This window comes from Triplophysa rosa, linkage group LG3 (assembly GCF_024868665.1).
Source record: "Triplophysa rosa linkage group LG3, Trosa_1v2, whole genome shotgun sequence".
Lineage (NCBI taxonomy): Eukaryota > Metazoa > Chordata > Actinopteri > Cypriniformes > Nemacheilidae > Triplophysa > Triplophysa rosa.
In genome coordinates, this window is record NC_079892.1 from 8,198,617 (window position 1) to 8,226,119 (window position 27,503).

Genomic DNA, 27,503 nt, shown 5'->3' on the forward strand with positions numbered 1-27,503 from the left:
TAAAAATTTATTTTATCATTTAATCCTTATGTGATCCTAAGCCTGTTTGACTTTCTTCTGCAGAACACAAAAGAAGATATTTTGACGAATGTTGGGACCTAAACAGCACTACCCCCCACCCCATTGACTGCCATTGTATTGACACAAAGCCAAATGTCTCAAAATATCTTGTTTTCTGTGCCACAGAACCAAAGGTCATATAGAGGTTTTGAACGCACTGAGGCTGAACAAATGATGGCAGATTTTAAAATTGTGTCTGAGTGTACAGGTTGTAGACAGTTTTTCTCCAGGCCGCTAGGGGTCGCTTCTTCGTTGTGAGTTTCTGTTAGAAACGGGCCAGCGAAAGAATAGATACCAGAGATACAAACAGTCGTGGAAGAAGTTCAAGAAATAGGACAAATATATGATATTACGGTTTATCTCATAACAGCGATCTCGGAGATCTCGCATCTGTTTCACCTTGCCAATGGCGGAGATGCCTCAACATTGTTAGTGTAAACCTATATAATGTCTGCGTGGAAAAGTTTCAAACGTGTCTGTTACATTTTTCTCTAAGGCTGTATTAAGTTTATTTGGAATAGTTTAGATAATCATTTTAATCCAATAATTGCGCTTGATACATGCATCTGTTTTGTTTAACAATTTAAACATGCTGTTAATGTCCTGAGTGTTTACGTTCACACCTTAAAGCTCCCATTGAAATGAATATTGAACTGTTTGTTTCTCATACTGTTGTGTTATAGGGTCTTACAAGGACACAGAGACGTTGATCAGATGGCGTATGGCTCATGGATATTTATTCTCAGGCTGGAGAAACACATGCAAAAATGGATGGGAGTATGTATCTGAATTACCCTCCAAATTAACCACGATTTAACTCTAGCAACCATGGTTTTAGGTTGCAAAACCATAGTAACCACACATTTACTATGGTCCCACAATAACCATAGGTTAACCATGTTATTTTTAGTCGAACCATGTTTAATCTTCCTAATGGCTGGAATACACTACAAGACTTTTAAAATCTGAACAGATTTTTTTTTAAACTAGACATCATACACTTGCAGACTTTTTGAAAGTTTCAGATAGAAACACACTAACTGATCAAATTTGCAGACTGGCACAGACTTTCTGCAGCAAGTCCAGATTGAAAATCTGGGCTAAATCTGAGAAAAAGTCTTGTAGTATATTTTAGCCTTAAGGCTATGCTTTTGTGTTGTTTGAGGTTATTGTGGTTTTCTACAGTGATCAACTTATTTTTTTACTGTAGGCTTTTCATAAAAGAAGCTACATCGGACTTGGGTGGAAATATTACTGCTCAAAGGGCAAAGAAAAAGTGGGAAAATTTAAAATGCAAATACTCGGTAAGATGAGCAAATGGTGTCTTTTCTATTTATGTATCGATATTAATGTTATCGATCTGCCATTATTGTGTTTCCATATTGATTTATCAAACATTTGTTGGCTGGAGTATTTGAAAGGCCCTAATCAAGGCAACAAATAATTTCCCTTTTCTCCTTTGCACATGGTCAGCTGCTGTTTAAAAAGCCTCAAGCATTACTGTTATGGCTTATATATTTAGGGATCTGATCGGAGTGATTGCATCATATGCTACTTTATTGACATGAGTGATATTGCATTGACTGAATCGTATTTAGTCTGGAATACAAATGGGCAAGCTCTACTAATTATCTTGAGAAAATGCAAAACTAAATTTGGACAGCATGCCCTTAATGTACGTTTCTATCCATACTTTTTCTCTAGGTTTTGAAAGCTCTCGCACAAGACGTCGAAACAGTAAAACCTGACTCCTGGCGATGGTTCAGACTAATGGAAAAGGCTGTTGATGGAGATCCTAGTGAGGTCGACTCTCCACAACCAACCCTACTGAGCAACCTAGCCAACGAATCTGAATCTGAATGTGCAGCCCAGCCCAGCAAGAAGATGTATCAGGTTGAAATGGGGAGTGATATTCTAGAATTACTGACACATTCTGTAATCGAGGTCAACACTCAAGAAATCGTGCAGGATGCAGTAACCTTGTCAGAACCATTGGAACCTGAGAAAGTAAGGCCGGTGGAAAGCATTAAGAGTCCTCCAGAGAATCAGGATGAGCTACACATTGAAAGAGCAAAGCTCAAGAAAGAGAGACTGCTTCTAGAGAAGGAACATACAGATCTGGACCGAGAGCGAATGCTCCTGGAGCGAGAGAGATCTGTTGCAGCGAGGGAGAAAGCAGCTTTGGAGAGAGACCGATTACAGCTGGAAAAGGACAGAGCTGCTATTGACAGAGAGAGAGCGTCTCTGGAACAGGACAGAGCGAGACTAGAGCGGGATAGGGCGGCTCTTGAAAGGGACAGAGAGACTTTTACCACCATGACTCTGGGGACAAACGGACACGTCCAGCCGGGTTCTCCTCATGTGGAGGATAGGAAGCGGTTAATATTTTTGTTTGAAAAATTAATCGAGAGATTTTGAGATCACAGTACACAGAGTCATTCTGTGCATTTGGTTCGTGGTTAGGAGGGTACTTAAAATAAAAAAGTACTGCACGTTCAAGCGTCTTATAGTTTAGTTGTCTTTACTAAGAGGACACTTTTCAGGAGTAGTGCAAAGTGGAAATTAAAACATTGCAGTAGCACCTGCTTCAAAACTGTTCATTTGTTGAACTGTTGAACATTTTTTTTCACAATTCTGGTCTACAGAAAGCTGTTAATTTGTAAAGCACTGCATCTGAATGAACTTCAAGTTACGTTGTTTAGAATTAAACACTTGTCTTTTTGTTTTTTTGTTAAACAAAAAATTAATGAAGTACATGTTTAAAAGGCAGAGGTGGACGAAGTACACAACTTCCTTACTTGAGTGAAAGTACAGATAATACTGGTCAAATATTACTCCACTACAAGTAAAAGTTGTAAAGACAGATTCTTACTTGAGTAAAAGTACAGAGAAGTACGTGCTTTTAAAAGTACTCAAGTATTAAAAGTAAATTTCCTTTATGTCAGTTGTGCATTGTTTTATTGTCGTATAACTTATGCCTCTGAAGCAACCAACTGAATACATTGAGTAGCTCACAGTATCAGTTGTATTAAAGGAGTAGTTCACTTCAAAATTTGCTCCCATTGACTTTCCATAGTCATTTTTATTCCTACTGTGGAAAGTCAGTGGGGGCAAATTTTGCAGTGAGCAACTCCTTTAAGAGCTTTATATGTTTAGCACACATATGTTTAGTTTAGATATAATCCTGTATTATCATTTAGCCTAATTATCCTCATTAGCCCCCTAGGCCTATATGTATTTATGAGCAGTGTTCTTTTATTTGTATATTCCTTTTACCAGTTTTAGCAGCAATTTACCAGTAAGTAGTAAGGTTCTTGTAAATAATAAAGTGTAGAAGCCATGTGTTTGTTGGACTTATTACCATTTGTATTACCATAATTTAACTACAAACATAAACTATAGCTAGTATAATGAAACTATGGTATTTTTAGTTGCTGTGGTTTTACTAAAGATTATTAATTGGAGGTTCCTATAGAAAATGGTAAATTTGTGGATACTGTGGTTTTACTGCAAATACCATCCCTGCTGAAAAAAAACAATGCATTTTTTGAATTAGAATGAGATTTTTTAATTAAATTCCCCTTTTGTAGTGTGTTTGGGGTTTTATTCCAATAGGATTTACCATCCCACCAATAGAATCCATCACATACAGGTAGACAACAAGTAGGCCTATCCATAGTACACTGTAAAAAATGTCTGTAGATTTTACGGTGAAAAACTGCTAAACCATGACAGTAAAAGACCGTAAAACGATAAATGGTTTAATTCAGTTTTAGTAACAATGAAACACCGTAAATGTATATATCAGCCAAAGCAGGTTTTTTTTTTTTTTTTTGGGGGGTAAAATACATTACTCCACTGTAAAATGCACTGGCACCGTGTTTGTAACAAAAATATACCGTAATATATATACAAGCCATCATTGTGATTTTTGCATTTATTTTTTGTAAAAAATACATTTCCCCACTGTTAAATGTATTAAACACCGTATCTCTAACAAAATATACCGTAATATATATACAAGCCAACACTGTAATTTTTACATTTATTTTTTGTACAAAATACTTTTTCTCACAGTTAAATGTACTAAACAACGTATCTCTAACAAAATATACCGTAATATACATATAAGAGCCATCACTGTAATTCTTGCATTTAATTTTTGTAAAAAATACTTTTTCTCACTGTTAAACGTATTAATCACTATATATCTAACAAAAATATACCACCAGTTTTTACCGTTAATTTCACAGTCCACTTTTTGTGTTCCGTAAACCAAATAACATTTTCTCTGTATTTTTTACGGTGGATTTCTGGCTACCACAGCTGCCAGTTTTTCACCGTAAATTTTACGGAATTTTTTTTACAGTGTACAATTCCCAACATAACCATTAAATCCATTACATTTTATGTTGTATTTTGGGCAGGGTTCTATTGTTTTTATACAGATATACAGGAACACTTCAACTATAGTTACTTCAGTAAAAACATCATTCATTTTCCAAATCGCTTTAAATGATATAGCAGCAGATCAGAAGTTAACACGCTCAAGGTGTATGTGATGCTTATTTACCGTTTAGCCGTTATGCCGATCATTTTCATGACAATGTTTCTATGATCTTTGACTGATCGTAACCCACAGATGATTACACCACACTTTAACATGTGCCTTTTTCGTCTTTTATTCTATTTGCCTTTTTAGAGCGCTATCAACGGTGTAGCAGCGCCTATACGTTTACATTAGTTTAGCGGGGAAGATCCCAGAGTTCCCAGATTTGCATACAAAAATCCGCCAAATGGCCATTCAAAGCTTGCCGGAAAACCGCGAGCTTAGAAAAACTGAAATACTTGGCAACAGTAAAAGGTCCTGCTATATGGGGAGTCTGCATCCAGATAAATTGCGCACACAGGAAACCCCGCTGCATAGAAACCATTTTCTACTTTTGGACCTTTTTATAAATGTAGTGGAGTAAAAAGTATGATATTTGTCTTTCAAATGTAGTGAAGTTAAAGTACAAGTACTCCGAAAAAATAATACTCAAGTAAAGTACAGATACTCAGAAAGTGTAAGTACAGTACTCAGGCAAATTTACTTCGTTACTGTCCACCACTGTTAAAAGGTGAGAACGTAATGATTGACTTTTCTTTTCAACAGCATTAAAAGTATTAACATTGTTGTAATATAATGATGAATACTATAATAACCATAAAGGAGTATAACATATAATAGACAGTGTATGAAAAGTACTTTAAAATATTTTAATGCAGTGCATTTGTAGAATATATATTTTATTTTGTTAGCATTGATAATCGGTTAAAATAATCTTACTGAACTTCACAACATAGCCTACTGTAATCTCACAGGCAGTAACAATGAATTCATAGCCATTTATATATAATTTTTGACGTCAAAATATAAACAAATGTAATGGTAATGTACATTATTTAATGGAGGTAACAATCTAATTTTGGGCCATTTATTTGTTTAATTCTATTTTTTGTGCTAAATTAGACCAACAAATAGAAAATGTTGAGGTTTCTGAGTAAAAGTTAAGTTCATGCTAACAATAAATTATGCTTAAATCTGTAAATTTATCGACAACACAAAAATATCATTTATTTTAACAATGCAAATGATTTACTGAAAGTGCGCACAAGATTTTCATATGCATATATAAATAGTTTTTACAGTTCAGCTTTGGTCAGTATCTATTTCCTCATCCATAAAACAATATTAATCTTAAATATGTAAGACATCGACTGTGGCAGAAATGAGTTAGTTCCTGTCAACAGCTGTCCTAAGCATTTGTCCACATCCCATAATATTTGCATTTATTCTTTTCTTTTTTTTTCAACTCAAGGTCAGTTTAGCATTGCCAAGTGCTGACCATGTCCTATTTATTTAACTAAAAACTGCTTATGAGTGCTTGACTATTGTTCTTCTTGGAGCTCCCCGTGACCTCGGCACCACAAAGATCTGCCGTATATAAGGTGTAGATGATGCATCTGAGACTTATTTGCCAGAACTGTACATCTGGACAACATAATCTTTTCTTGACTTCTGAAATATTTGATCTCGAGTTCATCTGAACCAGAAGTAGGTTATTTTAAGGAATTTGATTATTCTTGGTTTTAAATGCACACAATACAATACAACTTGCAACATATATAAATGTACCCAATAATATGTATTTCTTTTCAGTATGGACAGCTCACCAGAAATGTTGGACTTTGATTCTTTAGATGAAAACAGGTAAGGAAAACTTTCTATACCAATCGTATTGAAAACATTTGAACAAACTGTTAATAAGTGTTATTCAATCCATTCAGTCCAGAGAACAGCGGGATATTTCTAAAACAGTGGGAAGCGCAGGTTCGGCCCTACATCGAGATGATTGACTTCATGAGGAAAATTGGCATTGAGAAGGAACTTGCATTGCCCTCCATTGCGGTGGTGGGAGACCAGAGCTCGGGGAAAAGCTCTGTTCTGGAGGCTCTGTCAGGAGTGGCTCTACCTCGTGGAAGTGGTGAGTGATTATATTCCTGGTCTTAAAATGTATGAATGTCATAAATGAAATACAAATAACTGTGTGCTGTTAATTTGAGATATTTAGTTCATTTTTAGCACACTTTTTGAAGTAAAACAACCACGAAAGGACAAATATGTATATTGTAAACCAATAAATTAAGTGTTAAATTAAAACAAAAATCTATCACCTTATTGTGGTCTAATATGTGAGCTTACTCCTCATCTACAATGTATTAAAATCATCTTGTTGATTGAACATCATTAAAAAACTGGCTAATAAATGTAAAATGAATTGTGAGAAAAGCTCTAGCATCATGTTTCTTTTGAAGAAACATTTTTCTTTGACTTCATGATGCTTGTTTTAATTTTTTTTATTGATTTTAATATTAAATATTGTAATCTTAAGTGTGACTTATATGCCATAAAATTTCATGAAGGATCTAATAATATTTTTGGTTATAAGGTTATTCACATTTATTGCACTTAATTTATAGACTGCATAGGCTACATAGCCTAAACGATTTGAATTCAATACTAAATAAATACGTTTGTAAAAATGTAAACACACCCGGTTTGGTTCATTCAGGTATCGTCACTCGCTGTCCACTGGAGCTTAAACTCAGAAAACTGAATTTTGGAACCGACTGGACGGCTGTAATTTCCTACAAAGAAGTCAGAGAGACGTTTCATGATCCCAAACAAGTTGAAGGTTTTGTCAGAAGAGGTCAGGACTCATTATCTACAAATTCTTGTTAAACATTTAAGTTGCATCAATGATGACTGAAACCTAATGTAAAGTTAAATGTTTTAGTGAGTATCTGTATTGTAATGTCTTTACAGCACAGAATATGCTTGCTGGGGATGGAGTGGGAATCTGTGATGATCTCATCAGTTTAGAGATTACATCACCTGACGTGTGTGACCTCACACTGATCGATCTACCCGGTATAACAAGAGTACCTGTGCAAGGTCAACCTGAAGACATTGGAGACCAGGTGAATTATGCTTGTTGAATATTAACATTTCCATGTCTTAGTTTGTACAATCACTGTGCACATCATACGCACGTTTTTTATAATGACCTGACAACATCAATGTTTGGTCTCAATGTTTGGTTATTGCAGATTAGACGCCTTATTGCGAAATTTATTGAGAAGAAAGAAACCATCAATTTGGTTGTTGTTCCCTGCAATGTTGACGTTGCAACCACAGAAGCTCTTAGAATGGCGCAGGGTGTGGATCCAAACGGCTCGAGGACTTTAGGTCTGTTTCATATAAATATTTCAATGATCATTTTAATAAGAAACTAAAAAAACTACAAACCTACACAAGTATGTTTCCAGTTTTTAGGTGAAATATTTTTTGTCACAATAAAGTGACTTCTGAAATCCGTATAAATGAGGTTGAACTGCACATGAATTATTAATGTCTTTGTTCCAAAAACATTTTTTTTCTTCAGCAATATTGACAAAGCCAGACCTGATCGATAAAGGAGCAGAGGCTGACGTCTTACAAGTTCTCCAGGGTAAAGTTGTTCCTCTTAAGAAGGGTTACACCATGGTCAGATGTAGAGGCCAGAGTGACATCAACGAAAATGTTCCTTTGGCCGAAGCAACGAGACAGGAGAAAGAGTTCTTTGCGATCCACCCACAGTTCAGGTATAATGTGGATTTATAATGTATATATTAATCAATTATTTTATGTAATATGGAGGCCATTGAGGAGTGTTTCTTTCATCAGTTATCTTCTTGAAGAGCAGAGAGCCACAATACCTTGCCTCGCCACCAGACTCACAAAAGAACTAGTTCAACATATCAAGGCAAGTCTGTTTGTTTTGGTTTAAAAAAATGCATAGCTAAAGATATTGTGAATAAACCAGTGAAAGTGTTAAATGTCTAGTGTGTAATTTTTTGGAGGATTTATTGACAGAAACGCAATATAATAAATACAGTATCTCACAGAAGTGAGTACATCCCTCACATTTTTGGAAATATTTTATTATATCGTTTCATGTGACAACACTGAAGAAATGACACTTTACTACAATGTAAAGTAGTGAGTGTACAGCTTGTATAACAGTGAAAACTTGCTGTCCCTTCAAAATAACTCAGCACACAGCCATTAATGTCTAAACCGCTGGCAACAAAAGTGAGTGGGCCCAATTAGCCATTTTTCCTTCCCCGGTGTCATGGGATTCGTTAGTGTTACAAGGTCTCAGGCGGAAAAGTTAGTTCGCGTGAGTGACGCAAAAAAACATCACGCGACGGGGAGTGTCTTCACACATCCGGACACGTCGAACAGTAGGGGTCAATGAGCTCTTCGCATGAATTTCTCGCTCGAATTGAAATTTTTCCAGATTCGCGTCATTTGCATCGTCTGCTGCAAGTTCGAGTCTATTCGTGCACCTATAAGAGCAAATCACTTAATTGCATTTGAGGTGATCCCAGCATAAGTCCTTTGTCAGCCACCATGGTGCTTCGAAAGGCGGGAGGGTTGGATTGAGCCATTGATGGCAATTTGCAACCTCACCACTAGATGCTGCTAAAATCGCCACATTGCTCCTTTAAGTAAAAGTTTAAATCTGGCCAGACAAAATTTAAATGTATATACTTTCAAAATACTTCTTTACAGGCTTCTCTTCCATCTTTAAGTGATCAAATTCACATAAATTTGTCTGCCTTGAGGGTTGAGATGAAGAGTTATGATGAAGGTCCTCCTTTAGAGCCAGAGCGCATGGGACCATATCTTAGCAAGGTGAGCACAAGAACCGCTGGTCACTTTGTCACTGTCTAATAGTAGCCAGACCAAAATAAACTTCTGTTTCTCTGTATGTTTAGAAAATGTTGGAGTTTAGTGACCAGATAAGTGAGTTGTGCAGAACAGGAGAATCAAGCAGTGGAAATCTCTACTCACTGCTTCTTCCCATTTTCAAGAAATGGGAATGCCTGCTGAGTGACTCCAAAGCATTGTGTATGTCATATTCTAACACAAAAACAAAATGCTGCATCCTTGAATGATATTTACCCTCATAATTTGAGTTGACTAATGTGTGTTTGTTTTACTTCAGTCAGGGAGTCAGTAAGGGAGATGACAGAAAATTATGACGAAGCCCATCGCGGGAGAGAACTTGTGACCTTCAGCGACTACTGTGTGTATGAATCAATGGTGAAAAAACATGTTGGAGACCTTAAACAACCAGCTCAGGATACACTGAAACTTGTTCGAGGTAGATGCGTAGACCCGGTTAATGGATGTTTTTGAATCATATCAGGATTAGATGTAAAAGTATTTACAATAATGGTGCTTATTTGTTTTAATTCTATAGGTATCGTACAGAAAGAATTTAGGGTTATGTGTGAGGTGTGTTTCCCAAACTTCCCTCATCTGAGACACATAATACTAGTAAGTCAAAATTCCGAACAACATTTCACATAACCACAACTGACAAAAATCTTCACATGCCATGATAACATATTTTATGCCAACACTCCCTTAGAACCAGATTGACGACATTCAGTCAAAGCAAGAAACGAAAGTGGAGAAGAGGATCCACGAGTACATTAACATGGAGAAACTTGTGTACACACAGGATCCCATTTTTACTCAGAAAATTGTGGATTTCAAGTTTGTGGAAAGAAGACAAGAGTATGAATCCACTTGTTTGGATACGGGTGAAAACGCAACCTCGCCCAATAACTGTGCGGTTTTTGACACCAGAAAATTGACACCTGAGAAACTTATTATCTATTATGAGGTGCAAATTAAACCAGTCCTTTATTTAAATTTTAGCTACTTATTTACTACGTTTACAAGACTACGGCCTGGTTTCACAGACACGGCTTAGCTTAAGCCAGGACTATGCCTTAGTTGAATTAAGAAATGTATGTTGCTTTTATAAAAATGTTTTAGAAGAAAACTTTACTGGCACTGAGATGTTTTAAGATATTTCTGGGCAAGTTATATTTAGTTAAGACAGGTCAAACATTCATTTTAGTCTGGGACTAGCTTTAAGCCTTGTCTGTGAAACCGGGCCTATATATAGAATTGTGAAACCGGGCCTATATATATATTTTTACTTAATTAATATTGCAGGAATTTATAGTCTGTTTAATGTTTGACCTGTGTTTCTCTCTCCTTTATCTTAAATGTGTGCTTTCACTGTGCGTGCGTGTCTGTGTGTGTGTGTGTGTGTCTGTGTGTGTGCGTGCGCGTCCGTGTGTCTGTGCGTCCGTGTGTGTGTCTGTGTCTATGTGTGTTAGTACATGTGCATATTATGTACGTGTGTGTGGAGTGTTTTGTATGTGGGTATGTCTGTCTTCTGTGTTTTCACCTTTTTCTTGTTTCTACAGGTATAACTTCAATTGTTTTGCTAATAGTCAATATGTCTCATGTACAGCTGCTTTGTAACAATGAAAATTGTAAAAAGCGCTATATAAAGTTGAGTTGAGTACATATTTTTAATAAAAGTGCACTGAAAATGTTCCATGTTCTCTCACTAAAAACAGATTGTGTATCAGCGTCTGGCCGACTACATTCCCATGGTGATCCTGCTCTTTATACTGAAAGAAGCAGCGGTGATGCTGCGAGCTCATGCCATGGACCTGCGGGATGGAGCTGATGTTGTGAAGCTGTTGGTGGAGGACACAGATGCTGGGAGACGAAGAGCAGACTTACATCAGCGCATGGAGCGACTGAGTCTGGCACAAGAAAGGGTCAGTGTATACCTCTGAGACAAGAAATCATAAAGTCACGCTGGACTTTACTGCCTTACAAGTGAAAAGGCAAACGTTGATATTAGTGAATAAATTTAACCACATTTATACTAATAAAATCTGATTAAAAAAAAAACCCTCATCAAGATAATTGATTATAATCTGATTGCCTATGTAATCATTGTAATGGCAACACATCAAAACATGAACGATATTTATTTGTATACCTGCTGAATGAACAGGATTGGACAAAATAATATGTATTACTGTTGTTATAGGGGTTAATCTTGTTTGTGTAGCTAATTGTGGAAAAAAAACATGGTGGTTATTTAGCTATTTATTGTCTAAGTTGCATGGCAAAACAAGGTGTTAAGTTATACCAGAACAAGTTTAGCAGTGGTTAGTAAAAGAAACCTGTAAAGTAAGTGACTTAACATTAACCCATATATAATGTTTATATTTGACCCAATAATTGGTTGAAACATTTTGGGCTGATACAACCCAGGTTAATTTATAACCCACCAGCTGGGTTTATCCCGTTTTGACCCAACACTGGGTTGAAAATAAGTGTAGAGCTTATTTTTACTAAACATTTCAATGTCTTCCATTTCCCAAGTATCACAATTGACTTCATGAAGGTAGATCTAATAAGAAATACAACATGGTTGCAAAGAGGAAAAGATACAAGAAGTATCACAATAAATGTTTTTGTCTTTATTAGTTTTAGGTCAAGTAAAGTTTGTTTACAAACACATTTGTATTGTCCCTATATGCCAGTAAAGCTGTAAAACTCTGACATTATAAACTTGCTTACTTGACAATTATTTATGAAATAGGTTGTACATGTTTTATCTAAAACAAGATGCATAGCTCAATGATATTTCATGACACCACTTTTGGAGGCATAACACCTTGCAAACCCCACGCATATCATTCTTTACAAGATGTCTCTTCAGTATATCTTTAAATCCAGTAACTAATTATTCACTATTTGGCTATAATTCACTTTTTAAAATCTATTCTAATGCAGAGATTAAATTGGTTAATATCATTGCATGACTTATTGTAACATTAAATGCGTTTAAATGTACATGAAACTATCAGAAATAAACCCAATGAAAACAAACGTGCTGTGCAAACAAGCCAGCACACAAAACGTGAGAGATTGCAGGCAAAAATCTACTGCTGTTTTAAACTATTTATAAGCTTTCCTCAATAAAATCATAACATCATTTACATGACTTGAAAAAAGTGGTCACATTAATTATGTATTTTCAGATATTACGTTTTTTATTTGTAGTTTTATCTGTAAGTGTGCAAATTTCTTCGTGAGCAGTGCTCAAACGTTCAAGGCGAGCCTGTAACTCTGTGCGTCTTCTACTGACGTCTGAATCCTCAGACAGAATCTCACGCACATCTGACTGCTCCAGCAAAGTCAGCATATCATTACACAGGAGCTCAGAAGCCTCTTTCAACATGAAATACTGCATCAGCATGGGCATCTGGTCAGACATGCGCCGAACCATGATCTAAAACAAAATGAAGATCAATATCAATTTACATCTTCAGATGTCTAAATACCTTAAACATTACAAGTTTAATGTACAGTATATGCACACAAACCATCAGTCATTACTGAACAAAGCTTAATTTAAAATAGATTGCTATGGTCCAGAATGCTAAATGGTCAATAGCTATGCTATATTCACACAGCTAAGACTTTTCTTTAGACTATTAATTTTGTAGCAAAGCAATATTCTATTATAGTTTGCCCGTCACTGACTGTTTGATTATGCAGTAACCATTTGGTTAAAATTTCAGGGGTACACTTGTGTCATATTGACTGATGAATTACAAGCAATCTGTCAGTAATATATATTTTATTTGTAAATATTAAGTAGTAAGTATTAATAATAAGGTACCTCATAATACGCCTTCAGCATTTCACTGTACTTGGTTGCTATATCACAGAAAGGTAGTCGAGTTTCAGAAAAAATCTCGTTCCCACTATCATTCAGTGCATCAAAGTAATTATCATCCTGAGTGCAGATCATGTTTTCCATTTGAAACTGCTCCACAATCCTGTCCTCAGCTTTGCTCTGCTGACTTAACTGGATGTTTTCCATTTTGTTCTATGGTTTTAAGTAAATACGGTAAAAAGGTAGATTTAAGATTGCAGAATGAACGAATGTTGTGTTTATTTTCCCTCATGTCAGCGTAGTATTTACCATGGTGATTTTTAGAAGAGCAGGGTATCTTTGGAAACACTCATTAGCCAGGGTATAGAACTGTTTGAGGATGATGCCTAATGAAGAAGAACATGAAACAAACAAACAACCAAAAACAAATGGCTGACAATTCAAAAATGAATGACTACTATTAAAACTTTCAGCTGTGTTCTTGTCTTGTTGTTGTTTTACAATATACTCTTTGGAATAACCAGAAAGCCCAAACATAAAGATGTGTGATGGTACCTGTTATGGCATTGAGTAAAATAACAGCTGGGTCCTTAAGTTCGGCAACATGGTCCTGCAAAAGCATCTCGAAAACCCTGTAGCTGCTGAAACCAGCCAGTTCCCGTCCTCTATTCTTTAATATTTGCTTTTTGATCTCTGCAGGTGACTGGTTAACTTGTTTAAAAACAAGATGCATTTCTCATTTAATCAATTTACTTTCACGTGTAATTGTTAAACTTGCTTTACACCTACATATTCAATCAGTGTGTAAGTAGAGCAAAAGCAAATTTACATTAGTTTTTTACAGGGTTTCTGCTGTTTCAATTTTAATTGTTTTATTTCTGGAAGAACGTGATAACGTGAACAAATAAATGACTGAGATGTCATTTGTTAATACTTTCATATGAGTGTTAATATGAGCACCAAAACAAATATGCACTGCTTACACACCGCAATGTGAAAAATATGTCTTAGAAAAGTATAACAGTAAATGTTTTATAAATTTGAATAAATACTGACAGGATGACATTTTACTGTTAAGATGGTGATTCCACTTCTTGTATTCTCCGCGAAGGTGAGAAAACAGGTTATCTTTAATGATCAGGTCCCCTAATGATAAGGACTTTATTTTATCATTGAATTCTGATAAGGTCTGTAAAAAAGAAAAACTAATTAGATCCCAAGACAAAATTGTAATGATCTGATAAACAAAAAACTTAAAACAAAGTTCTTACTTTAATGAGGAATTGTTTGGCCCCAAGAGCATCCTGTGGTGGTCCACCTTCAAACACCTTTAGCTCCTTTCTAAGTTGTCTTGACTGTTTTTGTATCTCTTCTTTGAGCTGTGGCAATGATTTCTGACCAAGAAAAAAAATCTGTTGAACATATCGTATGAAATATATACAGTATGTTCAAAATTCTCATAATTTGCACAAGTTTTGACATTTCACAATGTCTTTAAAGTAGGAGACAGAGACATACTTTTATATGACTAACAAGCTGCTCAGTCAGTTCGGTGGCAAGATGTGGAATTGTAGCTTTGTTTTCAGTCAAAAGACATCTATTGAAAAAGAGAAGGCACTTGTTAAATCAGTTGTAACAGAATTTTTGGGTGATGTATCTCTTTAATAAAAGTAAATATAAACGACATTTGTGGACTTAAAATATTAACATATTTTTAATATTTCATTTAGATCATAACCTGAAATGTTCATGATTTTCAAAGAAATCGCTCTCCATTTTTAAAGCCTCCTCCAGAGAAATATCCTCATCAATCTGTTGTTGACCTCTACATTTAACCATGATGTAACCTTTGCAGAGACGAATAACTTGTTTCAGAATGTCTCTCTCTGTTCCCTTGTCTATGAGGTCGGGTTTGGTCAAAACAGCTGTGAGAAGGAAAGGTATATATTGTAAAATTTGGACAGGTGCTACAGATTTATGGTAAGATGTTGTGTGATGATTATTTGTTACATTACCAATAGTCCTTGTACCCTCAGGATCTTCATCCTGTGCCAGTTTCAATGCTTCTGTTGTTGCGACATCAACGTTACATGGGACTACAACCATGTTTATAGTCTCAGGCCTTGTAATAAATTTTAGGATCAGAGCTTTGATCTACAAGACACAAAGTCATTAAAACTGGGTGTGCAGGGTACAAATCTCTGCTTTTAAAACCAGATAAATACAAACTTGGTTTCCAATATCCGGTGGTTGTCCTTGTACAGGAACTCTGGCAATTCCAGGTAAGTCAATCAGTGTGAGGTCACACACATCAGGTGACATGATCTCTAAAGTGATGAGTTCATCAGAGATTCCAGCTCCTTCTCCTGCCAGTTCATTCTGAGCTGTTAAACACATACACCGCAAAATAAAGTACATACTACTTTGCCAAATGTAAACACTGGTCCAAAGGTACGGTGGCCCTGAACAGCAAGGTGCAAGATTTTTTTCTCTCTCTTTTTTTTCACTCTTCAAAACATTTTTTCTTTGCTCTTCAAAACTGTTTTTCGCTCTTCAAAACTTTGTTTTCTATGGAGCCCGTCTGGTCACCCCTCGGAGAAAAAAAAACAAGACCCGCAAATCCGTGGCCACAGTTTTGTAATTCGTTCCCTCAGTTTAAAAATCCGTACTCACAGATTCTAAAACTGTACCCACGAGTTTACAACCCGTGCTCTCGGTTTTGTAAACCGTCCCCTCAGTTTTTGAAATCTGTGCCCACGCTTTCGCAATCCGTTCACACAGTTTTGCAAACTGTAGCCTACTCGCGGAATTGAAGCCTCTGTCTGTCAACAGAACAAGCTCCTTCCTACAGGAACATTAACCAATATTGTATACTGTTTTATATATAAATTGTCCTAATGTGTTTACTCTATGGAAGCCCGTTTCCGCCACGTGATAAAAAAAAATCAGGCTCTAAAAAGTCATAATTATGAGATAAAAAGTCATAATTATGAGATAAAAAGTCAAAATTATGAGATAAAAAGTCAAAATTATGAGATAAAAAGTCATAATTATGAGATAAAAAGTCAAAATTATGACTTAACGTGCACATGCGCAGTGCAGCCAGGACACCGCACGCTGGTGACATCCGCTGGTTAGAATGGTGTAAATGCAACTCAGTGGTTTTACAAACCAATTGCGATTGGTTATATATATATTTTAGTTATTTGTTTTCAGTTTTCAGTATTTTTTTTAAGCTTCCAGTGCAGACATCCAAATGCATCAGCAGACACATAATAATAAAACAGAGTACAAAATATATAAAAATATAAATAAAATACAACTGTAAATAGACAGTTGTACAGAAGTAATATACTGTATGTAAAATAGATTGGAAATTTGCGAATATTCAAATTTATTAAAAGCAATATGTCCAGATGCTCTAGTACTCCTTCTGAAGCACCGGCCAGAGGGCAACAGTTCAAAGATGTTGTGTCCAGGGTGTATCAAGTCTGTAATGATTGCACTTTACAAGAGTGGGAAAGAAAGCACCAATGATCTTTTCAGCAATCTGGACTATCCGTTCTTGTCCACTTGTGATCAACTGAGTAGCCGAGGCAAACCTGACAGGGATTAAAGCACACAGAACAACCTTTGTTGGGCCCTATGTGGGTCTCCCACTTCAGGTCCTTTGAGATGGTGGAGCCCAGGAACCTGAAGGACTCCACAGCCAAACAATTACAAAATATTGTGTGTTTTGGGCCACATTCAATGTACAATGTATATGGAATCCTTTCAACAAAAGATCTATGAGCTACTGAAAAGTATTTCACTGGTTCCTATCTACCAGATAACATGCCTGCTGAAGCCAACAAACTACCAGTAAAAACCCAGAGAGGTTTCTATTGTGAAACATGCAGTAGTAGTAATATCATAGATTTGTGAAGCCATCTCTTAAATGCATAATTTTTGATGTATGATTTTGGAGGGCAAAAAATACACTGCTGTTTAAAAGTTCTAAAACACTTGAATGTTTGACTGAAATGTTTCTCATGGTCTTAAAATCTTTTAATCTGAAGATGTATGTTTAAATGTTTGAAATGACTTTAGTAGACAAAAATATAATCGTGGCAACATATTAATTTATTTTATTAGACGACAAAAATTGAGGACCAAATAAAAAAAGCAGCCAAGAAATGAATAGATGAAATTTCTGCCAATACTATTGAAAAATCTTCCTACAAGGTGAAATTTCAAGAAGCTGCTCGATCATGCCAAGAGTACAATTTTGGAAAGGGTGGCTACTTTGAATATGCTACATATATTCTTTAGTCCTGCATATAGTTTTGATTTATTCTGGATGCTTTTAAACATAATTCCTAGATAAAGTTATGATGAGTACTATAATTCTAAAATGTGGCCTGTCAATTTGTAGTATTTTAGTAATTTTTCTGTTTGATGAGGCTTCTAAAATGGGACTTCGGATCAGTTCAAAACAAATGAATCAGGTTGCTTGTTTCAGCCTAATTAAATAAAATAAAAAATGTACAGTTATTTATATTTACACCGTATTAAGCAACGGATGTCGCAAGCGTGCAGTGTCTTGCCTGCACTGCGCATGTTAAATCATAATTACGATTTTCAATCTCATAATTTCGTTTTTTTAATCTCATAATTATGATTTTCAATCTCATAATTTTGATTTTTATCTCATAATTATGATTTTCAATCTCATAATTATGACTTTTATCTCATAATTTTGACTTTTTATCTCATAATTATGACTTTTTATCTCATAATTTTGACTTTTTATCTCATAATTTTGACTTTTTATCTCATAACTATGACTTTTTATCTCATAATTATGACTTTTTATCTCATAATTTTGACTTTTTATCTCATAATTTTGACTTTTTATCTCATAATTATGACTTTCTATCTCATAATTTCGATTTTGTATCTCATAATTATGACTTTTTAGAGTCTGATTTTTTATCACATGGCGGAATTGGGCTTCCATACTTTACACACGAGCGGGTGGCGCATATAAAGCATGCGTTCATTGCCGCGTTTCACTGGCATAAAGTTGGTTTGACATTAAACTTTCGTGAATTTAGGGACCATCTCTAAAGTACACATTAAAATACCATTCTCCAACTTCAAAAACATTTAGAGGGAATTGTCTTGTGTTCATTAACTGAAGAGGCGTATGTTAGTTACTTTTGGTTTATTAGACTCCTCGGAACTCTGTGGAACATATTCATCTCGTCACCACTACTCTTGTTCGTCTGCCTGTTCCCTTATGCCGTCCTTTTCACTCTCTGGCCCCCTAGTGGGCGGATGACATAAGCAATGTACAATACCCTGACAGGAATGATTTATAGCCACAAAACTAACTGTACAGTGTTCATGTGTGTGTCAGCTATTATGCACAACTTTTAGATTATTGAGTATTAAATTAAACCATCAAATCATATGTACATATTGCTATACATATTGCTATTGAGCTTTAAATAATGGTATATTTGTGTATGAGACCATTATACACATAGGAATGTTTGCATGTGATTTGACGGTTTATTTCAATACATATCAATAATCTAAAAGGTGTGCATTCTATCTCACACACACATGAACACTTTACAGTTAGTCAGGGAAGTCATTCCCATTAAATGCTATTGAGCTTTAAAATGTGTATATTTATGTATGAGCCCATACAGCAGTGAAACACATAGGAATATTTGCATTTGATCTGTTTATTATAATAAATATAAATAATCTAAAAGGTGTGCATTATATCTGACACACACATGAACACTGTACAGTTAGTCTTGTGGGTATAAGTCATTCCCTTTAAATGCCATTGAAGTTGGAAAAAGGTATTTTAATGTGTACTTAGAGATTAAATCAATTAAATTCAAGAAAGTTTATTAGTTAATATGAGTTATTAGTTAATATGACTTACATCAAGAGTATTTTCCCTTGAAATGTTATGTTTAAATAGTCAGATATATGCAGCTTGTTTTGGATAATTTAGAAGAAATCTACAGAAGCAAACAGACGAGGGTATAGAAGGCTTAAAACAAACACCTTAATGTGTATTTTGGATATTTCCTTTCCATTAGAGCAAAAGTAGACATGAAAACAAAATAGACCAACATCTCAAAATTGAACAGTACATTAAGTGTCCCGCCTTAAACAATAACTTGAGTTTGATGTCAGACTCCTCATCTAATAACTATCCATTTTATATGTTGTGTATGCTGATAGATCTAAGCAGCCCTCCCTCAAATGTGAAACAAAGTTCTTGTCACCATCAGTGTGTGTGTGCGTGGTACAGTAAGCATAATTATAACAACAATAATAATATTACTAATAATAATAATTAGCTAAGCTGCTGTATTTGTGTATTTTGTCAATAATTTTTTGCAGTGTGTTTTAATTAATTTTGCAGGTTTTTGTCATGAAAAATAACAAATTAGCACCAACTGCCTTTTTCAGTTTAGTGTGATGGTCATTGTTGGCGTCCCAATAACACCAAAATAATTCAAACAGTTTATTGGCTTGTGCAAAATAAACAAATTATTAGTGAAAATATGTCCTTTTCCTTTGTGCAGTCATTTATTCTATGTATATACTTGAAACTATCATAGAAATCATACACATTGTGGCTTAGTTTCCTTTGTTGTTGCCTGTTCTTGTGATAAAATGAGTGAATTCTAAGGAAGACAATGGTCTCTGTGAACTGATTATTTTGTAGACATTGTTGGAAAATGAAACAACATGAAACAATTGGGTGAGTGTGAGGGATTTAAAAAAAAGTTGTTTTTAATATATTTAACATTTTGTTTGGAAAAAATTAAAACAAATATGAGAAGTGCCCTTTTTTTCCGTTTGAGCCCATGCCCCTCAAAATGTCTGTGCATGTCCCTGCCTAGCAGGTTTAAAAGCATAATTATTTGATTGTTGATTGATTGATTTGATAAAGGGGTCATATGGCACAAACACATGTTTTTCTGTGTATTTGGTGTGTTATAAGTTGCCCATGCATGTATTAGACACGTAAAATTGCCAAAATGAAAGTGTGGGAACAAAATCATAGCACACCTCGCTTTTCAGAGCGATGAGCTTTGTTAAAAATCTGCGCGTTTCAGAGAGGCGGGGCAAAGAGGAGATACAAACATGCACGGTATGTGGAAAATACAGCGTTTTTTAACCTTAAATCGTGTATACACATTGCATTACATCTAAAACAAACGATAATATTTGTTTTAGCCATGGCACCTTCCCGTACACGGGAGACTTGATTTACTTCAAGATATGGCATGTGAATTCTTATCTTATCGTGACCAATCTTATATCGTTGGAAAGGTCTAAGACTCTAGAATAAATATTTCATCACTGTTTTATAAAATAATTTATGTAAGAAGAGTAATTGATTCATAAATGAAAAGAGTGTGCATAAAAAAACAATATCATAATAATAAAAAAAATGCAGACAAAAGATATAAAATTTTTATGTTTTTTATGTTGTTCACGGTCCTGTCTATATTTTCATTGTCTCTTCATGTGAAGAATTAAAAAAAAATGAAAAAGAAGAATCTCAATGGTTGTGGTGTTCAATGTCAGACCAAAAAAAAGGTGTCCCCTATTGGATTCTTGTGGTACTGCGGCTAAAACACTCAGAAGACACAGAATTTGGTCTATCAAGCTCAAACTTCATAAAAATATTGGTGGTACTTGGGACTTTGACCTTTTGACATTTTTAGGCAGAAACACATAGTTTTTTAAATGTTTTTTTTTAAATAAAATCTATACATAATATTTTTATAGTTTGTTATAGCAATAAACATAAATTACAATAACTTGTACATTTCATGTTTTTTGCGGTCCTGTCTATATTTTCATTGTCTCTTCATGCGAAGAATTAAAAAAAAATGAAAAAGAAGAATCTCAATGTCTGTTGTGGTGTTCAATGTCAGACCAAAAAAAGGTGTCCCCTATTGGATTCTTGTGGTACTGCGGCTAAAACACTCACAGAAGACACAGAAATTGGTCTATCAAGCTCAAACTTCATAAAAATATTGATGGTACTTGGGACTTTGACCTTTTGACATTTTTAGGCGGAAACATATAGTTTTTTATGTTTTTTTTTAAATAAAATCTATACATAATATTTTTATAGCAATATATTATAGTTTTTATAGTTTGTTATAGCAATAATCATAAACTACAATAATAATAAAAAAATAAAAATACATATTTTTTTAAATTCAGGAACAAACTTCCAAGTGTCTTCTTTCAAATGAGACCAACCGTAGGTCTCTACTCCAAAGCATTCATGAGTTACAACCAGTTTAGTTCCAACAGTGCATTTTCATGTGTAGGCTAAAAAAGGGTGGTGCCAGTTAAGAGGTCAATGCCCAGCAAACAATGACCTGGCGGTCCACCGGCAGTTTTTGGGCGGCACAGATTCAGCGGCTTGACGGGAATGCAAGGAAGAGCAATCGATCATCGACAAAGAGTATAGAACCCAGGAGGTGAAACTCTGAGGCTCTGATGTGTGTACTTACAATTACAACATTTAGACTGTGTCCAAATACCCCAACTTGCGGTCTTTGCACTTGACCACTTGACTACTTTCATGACGTATTTCCTGTTTTTGGCCCTAGTGTTCTAGTGGGTGTGAAGATCCCAAGTGAGCATGTAGTATTTCTAACCCGATGGGACACACTTAGCAAGTGCAAACATGTAACGTTAATTAATGTGGTGTTTCTAATTATGAGATAAAAAGCAGTTTTACAAAATACATAACTCTGGAGTTTTCACCAATAAAATATGTAACACTACGACAATATATGTAATATCTAATTATATAGTCAAGTCAGATTTATTTTTATAGCACTTTATTTGTATTGTATCAAAGCAGCTGTACCCAAAAAACAAAATAAAAACACATGTTAGCCAAACATAGATTAAATAAAGATATAACCTTAAAAAGTAGTAGTATAACATACACTGGAAAGCTTTCAGCAACATCTCACGAGACCCGAGCAAAAAGTCTCATGATTCATATCCAGAACATGATGCATGATGGAATATGCTTTGCCTTAATACCGCTCCGAAGCGGTATTCAAGCTAGTGTGGGTTTAGTGTGCATTAATCGCACTGCCCTTTGGCATTTTCAAGACATTGGACACATTTGCGCTCTTCCTTCCTGTTGCGTGCACGCGCTCTCAAGTGGCCAAGACCGCAAGTGGGGTATTTGGACGCAGCCATAAGGCCCGTTCAGATTGCGGGAGATGCGAAAAAGCGAAACGAATACCCAACGAACCAAGTTTTCATATCAACGACGAAGCGATCTTCTATTTGACGCCCGCACGGTAGATGGCGCTGATGGAGAATGCATTTCACGCCTAAACATTAGGTGGCGCTCAACCGCTATTCAGGCTTCGGCTGCTGAGAAAAAGAAAAGCTTAAAGCTTAACACGTAGCAATACAGGCTACTAGTACTGTTTGCTTTACGTACTTATAAGCTGTGGATACAGAGGTTTCTCAAGTTAGAATTAAACGAGATGTCCTTTTTAGGATATACTGGCAGAAAATGAAACAGGTAGTACCACGTTGCTATGACAACACGTTGCACTCACCTGTCAAATTAATTAAAATTATTTCTACATGATTTAAGAGGTAAAAGTTGGCTACTTTCTACCCTAAACAATGCCAAAAGAGTTAAATCAAAATATACAATGTTTGCCTTACTGTTTCAAAACGTTTAAAAATCACTACACTTGTAAAACCTATTTACTACATATGCCTGCTGAGATAAAAAAAACGTGACACAAATTGTAAACTGTTAACATTTAAACACCACATATTTGATTGAATGTGCAGCTGTTGCCGTTTATTCAAATAACAGCCGTTGGCCGACGCACAGAATTGTGGGTTATTTCCAGCAACGAAGGATACAGCTCATGTATCCTCCGAATTCCTGTGAAAGGTCGCATTTGAAGGGTGCCTCCGGAGAGTCCTACCTGATTTTATGAAACGAGACAGCCTCGATGACATAGCAGCCTTCGAATGAGACCTCTGGAGGACGCAGCCTTACTAAATGAGACGGGAATTATGATTAATTTGAGTGATTCGTTCTTTTTCAGTTCGTTCACCAAAATGATTCATTCAGATTCGTTCACTGATTCGTTCAGTGACTATTTCTATAATACGCCAGCAGGTGGCGAAAAAGAGTTGTGTTATGTCAACGAACGTATTAATGGACGTATAAACTGATTACAAGAAGTAACAGCTCGTTCATGTCGTTCACGAACGAGAATCAGCGGGTCCTTTAGTTCACTCACGAACAAGATGAACGAGATGACTGATCGTTCATGTCGTTCATGAACGATAATCAGCAGGTCCTTTGACTCCTTTCGTTTGTGTACGAACGAGATCTCTCGTTCAGACTCATACACAGGCTCGTTCGTTCAGTGAAGGGCATATTCGTCCAGCACATTCAACCAATCATATGCTCTGTCAAAGCTCACACTCGAACGCCATTGGCTCGTGCTTTAGACACTCATTTAAGCCTAGACGCTCTGTGCTCGAGGAAGAGTTTTCGTGAACGAGAACGATTCGTTCAGTTGAAAGATTCATTCAAAAAGAACGATTCGTTCACGAACGTAACGTCACTATTACAACAGCAGAACAAGAAGTGGATTTCTCCAGCAGCAGCAGCGAAGATGAGTTTATTGATTTTGCCTGAATGAGCAAAGGAAGAGAAAAAGACGATATTGGGTTCACCCTATTCTTGAGAAGAGAGAAGACCACGGGGAGTTTAATAGATTGATCCAGGAGTTAAAGGTGCACCACGATCGTTTTCATCGTTACTTCAGGACGATGGTCTGGGGGTTAATAGTTTACCAAATGGCATTTGCATTGCAGCTGTACTATTTAAACAGTTGTAAAATATGTGTACACTTGACTTGATGTTTGTTTACATGTGCCTGTGCTTTCTACTTACAAGCAAAACTGCTTAGTTATTGTATATAAATAAAAACAAAAATAAAGCAATTTGAAGAAAATGATTGTATTTGATGATTTTTACTGGTACCGCCAATATCCCAAATACTACAACATAACATGTGAATTATATGAAAGATTTTATATATATATATATATATATATATATATTAGTTTATATATAGGCCTACCAACGGTTCTTAATCCTGGTCCTCGCGACCCCCTTCTCTAACGCGGTTCAATGTAAGGAAGGAAGGAAGCGGGAACCGGCGAACATTTAACAATAAACTTTAATCAAAAATAAACAAACAATAATACGGAAGTAAAAGGCCGGCAGCCACCTCATGGTCGACTGCCGGCCACACAAACATAAATATAACTTATCACATGATCCGGGCCCCGTCCTCTCTTGTCGGCAGTCCTGCCGCTCGTCCTCTTATGCTCCCGAGCTCCCCCATGAGGCATGCGGGACTGGTGTGCGTACAGCTGATACTCATTATCACTCACGCCACCGGCCCCGCCTTCCTGCCCATGGCTCTCGTCCCGCCTTTCTCGCTACATACTGTTTATACTTTTATATTTGAAAGCCACCTTAAATTATGCCACAGAAATTCTTTTTTGTCCTGGTTTTTGTAGTCGCTGTGACTTTTTTCAAAAAGTTCTGTCTGTTCTGACACCAACGACAGTAACAACTCGACATCCATTCTGTCACAACAGCTTTCTAAGCCTTTAGCGCCCCTGCGTGCCCTCAATGGCTCTAGGCGCGTGACGTAAAATGCTCGATTCTTATTGGACGGTCCGTTTCTTCGCTTTGCGAATGGGGAAAGATTCGTCGCACTAGACGAAAAAAAAGAACACTCGCAGGCAATGTGAACGGACCTTTACTATAGGTGCGCTAAATGGCGGTCGCGCTACCTAAGCGCCTAGTGGCTGTTACCAAAAAAGCACCAGAGTTTGGGGGCTTGGGACATTTTTTAACATTAAGAAGATTGTCAAAAACTATCTACCTGAATTCATATAAAAAGAGATGTATTGTGCTTTTTTATTTGATTTAAATACAGGCTATACATTAAACAACGCATATTTACTAACCTGTATTGACGTGTTCTTCAACTAATGCAGGATCGTCAAATGTAATTGTCCTCGGATCATATCTTACACATGCCTCCCTGTTCCGGGTACCTGCAACATGTTGTTTACAACAAATAGTAAGGATGATGAACTATACTTGATGTTGATCTCGAAGTAATTTAAACCATAAACATATAGCCTACAAACTCTCTGCTCATAGACTTCCATCCTCTACCATACTGATGAATGCAACATTTTATGGATGGTAAAACAAATAATTAACCAGTGACAGATTATTGTATTGGGGAGTTAACTTGTAGCCTACTAGTATAGGCTATACCATGACTTGAACTTGTACTATAACTCGTGCTAAAAGAAAAATTCAGGTAGTTTTACCGACGGACGAATTCACAAATTCAATTCTCTTCATGCGGTAAGACAGAGTGGCCTTCCAGTTGATTCCAACTCTTACCTTCTTCAGCCTTAGCTCTAACGGACATCTGGTGATAATTCCTAAAATCAACACAGTCTAGTTGAGGATTGTAACACTCGAAAACTGTGTGACAATTAAATCACCTAGTTCGAAATAAAAGCAATTTTCGTGAAAAGATAAAATCACTGAATGAATTCACTATCAATAAATAAATACATACCACAAAGATGCAACCCTTTTCTTATTTATTTGCAGCATATAAACGAAAGACAGACTTTTCGGCTATTTGCCCCGTATAATGTTAAAATAAACATTAACGACACAAATGTTCATCAGTGTTAATATTCTATCCTCTTTTAAACAATATTACATATTGTTACAGTTAGGCTACAACACACTGCTCTTATCAAGAACAGAAAATAGTTCTTACCACTTCCTCTAGGTAATGCAACTCCAGACAGTGCCTCCAACACAGAACTTTTTCCAGAACTCTGGTCTCCGATCACGACAATGTTCGGTAGTGCAATGTTAAAATCTTTATGAACTCCAATTGACCGCAAATTGTCAATCATATCAATGAATGGACGAAGATTCTCATCTAAGTGATCGTAAAGCTCTCCCCCCATTTTCTGTCTGTGAAGATATGCGTTTTTGGGCTATTTATTCACATAGCAAGAAATAAACATATAGGTACGTAAACTATAACTGTAAATTAAAATGGTCTCAAGATAAATGTTCTCTTATCCTGTTAAAATTGTTTATTTATAATCGAAATTAATTTCATACCTTTCGTATAGAGAAGCACTGCTGTCTGTAGAAAAACGAGATAAGAAATTCATGTCTAAAGAAATACCAGGGAAAATAAGATGACAGAAATAATTGTTAGAATGTCTTTCTTTTAGGCGATTTTTATAATTTGTATAATTTTGGTTTCACACAAGCGCATTGTTTGTGGTAAAGAGAAAACATCAACGAGCTTCTCCTCTTCCTTCTTTGCCTCGAGCTCAATATATATGGTCAATTTGCATTGACGTACACCTGCTGGAGGAATAAAAGATTCCAAATTGTTAATAAAATCGCAGATGTAGGCCTAATTAAATTGTTACGTTTTAAAGTACTGATAAAGAACGAAAAAAATATATTTTTTGCTTGTATGCTTAATTTATTTTATTTTTTATCTATGAGAGTTGTTTGGGACTCCTCCTCCGTCGGTCTGCAACCAGGCTTCCTTGATCTACTTCTTGTGCCATTTTCAATGCTTCTGTTGTTGCAATGTCATTGTTGCATGGGACCACTGCCATGTTTAGAGTTGTGGGCTTCATAATAAATGCTCTGATCAGAGTTTGGATCTAGAAGATCTAGTTTGTACAGTACTAAACTCAGCTTGCAAGATCAGATGAATACAACCAATTTTGTTTCCAATATCCGGTGGTTGTTTTAGCACAGGGATTCTGGCAATTCCAAGTAAATCGATCAGTGTGAGTTCACAAACAGCAGGTGATCTGATCTCTGATGAGATTATCAGAAATTCCTGCCCATTTGGCAGCCAGTTCATACTGAGCTGTTAAACACACACCGCAAAATAAACTGAATGCATTGGTCAAGTTTATACACATTGTCTTGGCTTTCTTGTTGTCCTTATAAAGATTTATTGTTGTAGGCCTATGTGCAGTTGTACTCTAACCTTTCTTAACATGCTTCTCAACTCCCCCATTTTCTGACTGAAGACATTCATAATTTGTAGTTTCCGAGGACATAACTACAATTATATCATAAAATTGTAT

At 35.9% G+C, this 27,503-nt stretch overlaps 3 protein-coding genes across 3 annotated transcripts; 2 read left to right on the forward strand and 1 right to left on the reverse strand.

Annotated features, from left to right (window-relative positions):
* Positions 1-112: 112 nt before the first annotated feature.
* zgc:113426 (uncharacterized protein LOC562128 homolog) lies at positions 113-3,536 on the forward strand. The gene is made up of 4 exons (XM_057329811.1): positions 113-488; positions 744-837; positions 1,271-1,364; positions 1,765-3,536. The coding sequence occupies exons 1-4, from the start codon at positions 467-469 to the stop codon at positions 2,476-2,478; spliced, it is 924 nt and encodes a 307-aa protein (XP_057185794.1). The 5' UTR covers positions 113-466; the 3' UTR covers positions 2,479-3,536.
* A 2,727-nt stretch (positions 3,537-6,263) lies between these two features.
* On the forward strand, positions 6,264-11,898 carry mxh (myxovirus (influenza virus) resistance H). Its single transcript, XM_057330508.1, has 13 exons — positions 6,264-6,313; positions 6,391-6,587; positions 7,176-7,313; positions 7,430-7,584; positions 7,714-7,852; positions 8,049-8,247; positions 8,330-8,408; positions 9,221-9,343; positions 9,427-9,559; positions 9,657-9,815; positions 9,915-9,991; positions 10,086-10,343; positions 11,095-11,898. Exons 1-13 carry the CDS (start codon positions 6,264-6,266, stop codon positions 11,317-11,319), a joined length of 1,932 nt encoding a protein of 643 aa, XP_057186491.1. The 3' UTR covers positions 11,320-11,898.
* Positions 11,899-12,011: 113 nt separating this feature from the next.
* On the reverse strand, positions 12,012-26,690 carry LOC130552316 (interferon-induced GTP-binding protein Mx3-like). The gene is made up of 14 exons (XM_057330534.1): positions 26,506-26,690; positions 26,150-26,352; positions 25,683-25,799; positions 25,308-25,397; positions 15,450-15,604; positions 15,236-15,374; positions 14,959-15,145; positions 14,739-14,817; positions 14,492-14,614; positions 14,277-14,409; positions 13,776-13,931; positions 13,530-13,606; positions 13,224-13,433; positions 12,012-12,830 (listed from the first exon to the last, which is right to left on the reverse strand). The coding sequence occupies exons 1-14, from the start codon at positions 26,556-26,558 to the stop codon at positions 12,576-12,578; spliced, it is 1,977 nt and encodes a 658-aa protein (XP_057186517.1). The 5' UTR covers positions 26,559-26,690; the 3' UTR covers positions 12,012-12,575.
* Between the last annotated feature and the right edge of the window lie 813 nt (positions 26,691-27,503).

Bases quoted from the DNA above. Each gene is read 5' to 3' on its own strand.
- mxh (XM_057330508.1), top strand. From the start codon at position 6,264: ATGGACAGCTCACCAGAAATGTTGGACTTTGATTCTTTAGATGAAAAC. The intron at 6,314-6,390 runs GTAAGGAAAACT...CAATCCATTCAG, and splicing joins GATTCTTTAGATGAAAACAG to TCCAGAGAACAGCGGGATAT. The intron at 10,344-11,094 runs GTGCAAATTAAA...CACTAAAAACAG, and splicing joins AACTTATTATCTATTATGAG to ATTGTGTATCAGCGTCTGGC.
- LOC130552316 (XM_057330534.1), bottom strand. From the start codon at position 26,558: ATGAATTTCTTATCTCGTTTTTCTACAGACAGCAGTGCTTCTCTATAC. The intron at 14,615-14,738 runs GTATGTCTCTGT...TTTCTTGGTCAG, and splicing joins AGCTTGTTAGTCATATAAAA to AAATCATTGCCACAGCTCAA. The intron at 13,932-14,276 runs GTCAGTATTTAT...TTTTTAAACAAG, and splicing joins TAACAGTAAAATGTCATCCT to TTAACCAGTCACCTGCAGAG.
- zgc:113426 (XM_057329811.1), top strand. From the start codon at position 467: ATGGCGGAGATGCCTCAACATT. The intron at 838-1,270 runs GTATGTATCTGA...TTTTTACTGTAG, and splicing joins ACATGCAAAAATGGATGGGA to GCTTTTCATAAAAGAAGCTA. The intron at 1,365-1,764 runs GTAAGATGAGCA...CTTTTTCTCTAG, and splicing joins ATTTAAAATGCAAATACTCG to GTTTTGAAAGCTCTCGCACA.